The following is a 7,345-nucleotide window of genomic DNA, read 5'->3' on the forward strand; positions in this document are numbered from 1 at the left end:
AGTGGGGGTATTGTTTTAGTGCAACTTGCTGTGGTTGGAATTTTGGATTACAATAGTCCAGGTATTGAATTTTTGGAACCACTTCTAAAACTGTGGTTTCTCTGGTATTAGAGTTTAACAGCTCTGCATTTAACTTAAGAGTTTTCAGCTACACAAGGCCACTACTTTTCTAGGATAACATAAATTTTTTAAAACACAGTTCGTACTTATTTTTGGTAATAATAAGTTTTTGGTAATGGCAGCCTGGAAATTAAAGTCCAAGGGAAGGGTAATATAGAATCATGATTAAAAGCAAATTTATTTTTTTTTTATTATATTATGTTAGTCACCATACAGTACATCCCTGGTTTTTGATGTAAAGTTCGATGATTCATTAGTTGCATATAACACCCAGTGCACCATGCAATACGTGCCCTCCTTACTGCCCATCACCAGCCTATCCCATTCCCCCACCCCCCTCCCCTCTGAAGCCCTCAGTTTGTTTCTCAGAGTTTATTTAAAAAGTCCAACTCCTGATCTTAATCTGTTAGTACTGACTGTTTTCAAGTTTGAAATCTCCTCACTAGTTCCTTGTCTCTTGCACAGTGGAGCGGCTGGTGTTGCTCCTTCATGTACTTCCTAAAATCCCCAACCTGCATCCTCAGTGATTTCCACTATGTGACATTTGCTGCCACCGTAGCTTCTCATTGTGTCATCTGATTGGAAGGTGACATGGTTACTTTCCAGAATAGTCCATAATATCCACACCCAGAGTTCTTTAGGACCAGTGCTGCAGGCCTTAACAGTAGCTTGAACGTGACCAGTGGAGGGAAAACACTACATATTGTGGTAAACTGCAGAGCTTTTGCAACCAAAATGGTTCTTGTCATCCCAGAACACCCCCCCCGGTAGAAATGTTCATACACAGAAAAGGAGAAAGTGAGGAAGAGTATAGTGAGATTTTTAGAGCATGAATTGTGAAATTATATGCTAAATTAGCAAGAAAGGGGTTTCTCCCTGACACTTGGCTAACATTCAGTGAGCAAGGCTAATAATAAGAATATTCTGCCCAAATTTTAATGATTTTTAGCTAGGTATCATCATTACAAAAGAAGAAAATGCTTTTCTGGGGCGCCTAGGTGGCTCAGTTGTTAAGCGTCTGCCTTCGGCTCAGGGCGCGATCCCAGCGTTCTGGGATCGAGCCCCACGTTGGGCTCCTCTGCTGGGAGCCTGCTTCTTCCTCTCCCACTCCCCCTGCTTGTGTTCCCTCTCTCGCTGGCTGTCTCTCTCTCTGTCAAAAAATAAATAAAATCTTAAAAAAAAAAAAGAAAGAAAGAAAGAAAGAAAGAAAATGTCCTGTTTTTACAAGTGAAAAGTGTTTCCTCTTCATCATCACTTGATCATTTATATCCTTTTGGCTAACTTTAGGTAATGGTGTGTTTTCCCTGTTCTGACTAATTTTTATGACAAATTATAAAGAAATCTCATAAATTCCTGCTGCTTGCTTTCCTTGTCTGTTTTCAGTCAACTGATTTTTGTTGTTGTTGTTAATCTAGGATTTTTCCAGTTATTACATTTTAATGAAGAATATATACCACATTGGACTTTTCATCAGCATACAGGAGAGCAAATGGAAAAACCAAAACTGCCCTCTTAGAACCAGTATAGACTATTTATCTGGAAGGCACTCTTAACCTGATGGTTCTATGTTATACTGTGTCATTAGTCTTATCCTTAAATTTAAGAAAGTACTGTAAATAAGAAGTTGTATCTGATTTGTTAATTGTATATAAAACACAACATGAGTATGTTCTTACTGAAAAAAGTGTTTACAATTCAAACATGTGAAGTAAAAGCCCTCTTGGTTTCCACTTTTTAATCCAGTGCCATCCAATAGAACTTTCTTCAATGACGTATCTGTATCTGCTCTGTCCAGTACAGCAGCCACCAGCCACATGACGCTAATGCGCAGTTGAATTTGTGCCTAGGGTGGCTGAGAAACTGAACATTTCATTTGATTTTATTTCAGTTATTTTAAATTTAGCCACATGTAGCTGATAACTGTTGTATTAGCACAGCTCTAGTCCCAAACCCCTCCTCATATATACGATCCTGTATGATCTTGGTGTCAGACCCTTTTCAGTGTGTTTGCATGTATATATGTGGACACACAAAAATAAACACTCTTTGTGCAAATCCCTTTTACATAAATGATATTCTCAGTATATTTTTGGCTTCCTTTTTTTCTATACGTTGTTAAATTAGAAGAAATAGCACTGTACTTAAAATCAGGAATATGTCGCATTCCTAGTTTTAATGTGATCTTTCCTCTGAATTTTATAATGTAGCCTTTTTCTGTCCCCATTTCCTTATTCCTTTTCCTGTAGTCAGTAGTCTACCTTTGAATCTTCTGTTTCCATACATTGTTACGCTTATTTCCTTAATACCTTGGACAATTAAACAAAATAATATGTGATGTCTTCTGGTTTTTCAGAAAAGGTTCTACAGTCACTCCATCAGTTAAGGTGGTATCACTATTAATACAACTGGGCCTATAGGGGAACACTGTAATAAATCAGAAAGCAGGTAATAGGGGCGCCTGGGTGGCTCACTCATTAAGCATCTGCCTTCGGCTCAGGGCCTGATCCCTGCGTTCTGGGATCGAGCCCCGCATCAGGCTCCTCTGCTGGGAGCCTGCTTCTTCCTCTCCCACTCCCCCTGCTCGTGTTCCCTCTCTCGTTGGCTGTCTCTCTCTGTCAAATAAATAAATAAAACCTTTAAAAAAAAAAAGCAGGTAATAATACTCAGAGAAAACCTTAGCTCATTAATCTTTGCTAAATGTGTTACTTTAACAGCAACATACACCAAAAACCTTTAAGTTTATACTAAAGTATTGTTGTTTTTCCTGCTTTGTCTTTTTTTATGTACCCCTGAATTGCATGATAAAACAAGGGAAGGTCTTCCACCCATTCTTTTATTTCATCCCAAATTTGTATTTAATTAAGTGTATTCTTGGGGTGCCTGGGTGGCTCAGTCAGTTAAGCAGCCAACTCTTGATTTTGGCTCACGTCACTATCTCAGGGTCCTGGGATCAAGCCCTGCAGCAGGCTCTGTGCTCAGCGCAAAGTCTGCTTGTCCCTCTCCCCCCACTCCTTCTCCCAGTCATATGCGCTTGCTCTCTCTATCCCTATTTCTATCTCTAAAATAAATAAAATCTTTTTTTAAATTTTTTCAAATAAAATAGTAAGTATATTCTTTTTTTAAGAGATGGGGTTAAGGGGCGCCTGGGTGGCACAGCGGTTAAGCGTCTGCCTTCGGCTCAGGGCGTGATCCCGGCGTTATGGGATCGAGCCCCACATCAGGCTCTTCTGTTATGGGTCTGCTTCTTCCTCTCCCACTCCCCCTGTTTGTGTTCCCTCTTTCACTGGCTGTCTCTATCTCTGTCAAATAAATAAAAATAAAATCTTAAAAAAAAATTAAAAAAAAAAAAAAAAGAGATGGGGTTAAATGCCTTTAAAGGAAAGTCTCCTGCCATGTGACCCATTCTATCCCTAGGTATTTACCAAAGAGAAAAGAAAGGAGATGTTCACACAAAGACTTACAGAAACGCAGTGTTCATAGCAGCTTTATCTGTAATGCCCAAAAACTGGAAGCAACCCACGTGTCCATCAATAGGTGAATGGATCAAAAATTGTGGCATAGCCATAACATTGAAAAGAAATGAACTGTTAATACATACGACAACATGAATCTCAAAATAATTACACTGAGTAAAAGCAGCAGGAACAAGAGTGCATACTGTATGATTCCATCTACGTAAAGCTCTAGAAAGTACAAACTAATCTTGAGTGGCCAGGCGCAGCTCACTGGTTGCCTAGGGGGCGCGACGGGGCAGAGAGAGACAGATTGCAAAGGACATGAAGAAACTTTGGAGATAATGAGTATATTTAATGTCTTAATTGCCGTGGTAATTTCACGCCTGTTTATGTATGTCAGAATTGTCAAGTTGTGCACTTGAAATATGGGATGTTTGTTGTACATCAGTTATATCTCAGCAAAATCATGAGTATGGATACAAGCCACAGAGGTATTATTTACAGTTCCTGTGATTTTTGCCATCAAGAGAAACCAAATACTGTCATACTGCATTAAAAATGTTACATATATCCCAGAATGACGCATTCTTCACTATTTCACAATTATAGTACTTGTTAGAGCTTCTGCTAAATCTTGATATAAATGTGTGACTAAAAAAGCAGTTACTATAAGAAATACAAAAAATGTATTTCCATAAACTATTTTTCCTTTGAAAAAATAAAAGGTGTTCTATGAATGGATTTTCTTTAATCCAATGTCTGATGTAACTATATTGTTTCTAAGTTTAATATTTGAAAGTTACCGTGTTTTAATAAAAATAACCACCATTGGTCAAACATATGAAGCACTGACTCCAGTGATAAGACGTGATACTTATCCTACTTTCATATCTGCAAATGTTTTTAAATTTTTCTAAGACACAGGGTGTCAGACTTATTTCTGTTTAACAGCAAATCACTTGCATTGAGAATATGATTTCGAACTTAACCATCAGGTGCTCTTTTGTCACAGGTTGTAGAAATGTACTCAAGTGGAGGAGATCTTCACCTAGAACTTCCAACGGGTCAACAGGGAGGCACCAGAAAACTGTGGGTGAGTGCAGGCGTATTGTTCTCTCCTGTGTGGTCACATGGGACCAATTATTTTCTCAGATACACCAGAAATTATATACCACATTTATCACCTGTATAAATGTGGGTGACTTTCCCTTAATTATATCTTAATTTTAAATTTACATTAGATATATTTGAAAATTGGATGATATAGGGCAAGAACAGTGTAAGTAATAATGTTTGGGAAGAGCAGTGAACAAAATTGGTGGGAGCTTTAACCCACTGTGTGGATAGGAAGAGAGTTCAACTATTCTTTCACAGAATTATATTGGTAAGGTTGTCTCTGAATATAATCATTTATAATGTGCTTTATACTAAGATTTAAAAAAAATAATTATAACCCTGTGGGAAGAATCCATTATATGTTTGAGGTAGAGAATTGAACATGCAGACTTATCGTTGATAGAGATGACGTTTTCAGAGGGAATGTAGTCAAGCCCTCATGACAACTTAGAAAACTTTAAAAATTCTTAGGTGATCTACATCCACCTTTAGTATTGTTGAATATTTAATGCTAGTTTGTGTCAATGCTTAGAGAACCACTTTTTCTTCAAGAACCCGGCAAATATTAACCAAATCAATGAATATATAGCAACTACCTTATTTGTAAAGTTGCCTGCCATAGGATGATTTTTCTTTAAATGTTATCTACTATGCCTTAATCAAAGAAGGGAAAGGCATAGTAAATGCACTTCCTGTACCAAGGGCACTCAGATCACTCCTCATCCATAATTGAAGACAACAGACTTTACTGCTGTGAGTAAGCTCTGAAGGTCAAATTCATTTATTAATTGCTGTATTAAACACACATAGCTCTTGTTCTGTCTTCTGACCAGTCTCAACCAAGGAAGGGATGCAGAAGGGACATTTTTAGGATGTTGACTTGCACAATTAGAAACAAATTTGTCAGGGATTTGGTTAACTCCTCAGATACAGGAACACATTAGCAGATAGAAATATGTAATGGAGTTTGGGAGGTTAAGATGGCGGAGGAGTAGGGGACCCCTTTTTCAGCCGGTCCCCTGAGTTGAGCTGGATAGGTACCAGACCAGCAGGAATATCCACGGAATCAGCCTGAGACGCAGGAAGATACATCTGGATCTCTACAAATGAACATCTCCAGCGCTGAGTATCGAGGTACGAAGCGGGGAGCCGTGAAACCGCGCACAGATATCGGAAGCTAAACAGAAGGGGGAGGGAGCCGCCGTGTCAGGGCGCCGGGAAGCGGTAGCCACCTGCAAGGGGGAGTGGACAGACCGCGGACCCGCACGCTTGAGACAGCAGGCTGAGAAGGGAGCTCCGGGAGCGTACGCGAGAAGGCTGGCGGTTGGCGGGCCACCTGCACGGGGGAGCAGGCAGACTCGCGGACGGCACCCGCGAGACAACAGACTTAGAACGCGAACTCCAGGAGCGCGCGCAGGGCGGCTGGCGGGCCACCTGCACCGGGGAGCGGGCGGACCGCGGACCCGCACTCTGGAAACAGCAGACTGAGTCCGTGAGCCGGGAGCGTGCGCCACCAAGCATCTCACGGAGCTGGAGCTCCGGAGCTCCGGTGTGCTCACTGGATCGAGGCTGAGACCGGGAGCTTCGGGAGCGTCCGCGGGGCGGCTGGCGGCCGGAGGGCCACCTGCACGGGGGAGCAGGCGGACTCGCGGTCAGCACCCGTGAGACACCAGACTGAGACGGGGAGCTCCGGGAGCCCGCGCGGGGCGGCTGGCGGCGGGCGGGGTTGGAAACACAAAGGACAGAGACGTGCCGGCCCTGGAAGTGAGGGCTGGGACGCCGGGTGTGGGGCGCACAGCCCGGGATGCTGCAGGGTTGAGCAGCACCAACAGAAACAGAGTTAAAGTGGCCAGAACATCAGTGGAGAACGATCCGCGATCCCTCTGTTCTGAGACAGAGGCTGAATTTCAGCCGCTGCTGCTCTCTCAGAAGAGGCATAGCAAACCGCCAGGGAAAGCCGCCAGAGAACAAAAGCCCGGAAATACCGGCTCACAGGGTGCCCATCCCCATCCCCCCTCGCAAGGGACACAGAGACTCTACCCAAACAGGGTTTTCTGAGTACCTGCAGGCAGGCCCCTCCCCCAGAAGGCAGGCTGAAAAATCAAGAAGCCCACAACCCGGAGCGCCTGAGTGGCGCAGTCACCAAGCACCTGTCTTCGGATTAGGGTGTGATCACAACGCTCCGTAAGGAGTCCTTCATCGGGCTTCTCCACCGGGAACCTGCTTCTTCCTCTCCCACTCCTCTGCTTGGGTTCCCTTTCTTGCTGACTGTCTCTCTCTCTCTCAAATAAATAAATAAACTCTTTAAGGAAGAAGCCCACATCCCTAAGATCTCTATAAAACAAGGGCGCACGGCCTGGGTCCCAGTCAACACTTGGGCTCTGGACAACCCTGCAATCTCTCTTCATCAGAATGACGAGAAGGAGAAGTCCCCCCCAGCAAAGAAAAGATAATGAGTCTGTGGCCTCTGCCACAGAATTGGCCTCGGCCACAGAATTAATACATATGGATGTATCCCAATTATCAGAAATGGAATTCAGAGCAACAATGGTCAAGATGATGAGTAAACTTGAAAAAAGCATCAGAGAAAGCGTTGCTGAGAATATAGAATCCCTAAGGGCAGAAATGAGAGCGAATCTGACAGAAATTAAAAA

At 42.6% G+C, this 7,345-nt stretch overlaps 1 protein-coding gene across 1 annotated transcript in view; it reads left to right on the forward strand.

Moving 5' to 3' along the window:
• Positions 1 to 7,345, forward strand: part of TMEM131 (transmembrane protein 131) — a 245,818-nt gene that overhangs the window by 156,065 nt on the left and 82,408 nt on the right. The window contains exon 8 of the mRNA XM_002928116.4: positions 4,588 to 4,668. Coding sequence (XP_002928162.3) covers positions 4,588 to 4,668 — 81 coding nt within the window. The remainder of the gene's footprint in view (positions 1 to 4,587; positions 4,669 to 7,345) is intronic.

The sequence above is a fragment of the Ailuropoda melanoleuca genome, chromosome 4, assembly GCF_002007445.2.
Source record: "Ailuropoda melanoleuca isolate Jingjing chromosome 4, ASM200744v2, whole genome shotgun sequence".
Lineage (NCBI taxonomy): Eukaryota > Metazoa > Chordata > Mammalia > Carnivora > Ursidae > Ailuropoda > Ailuropoda melanoleuca.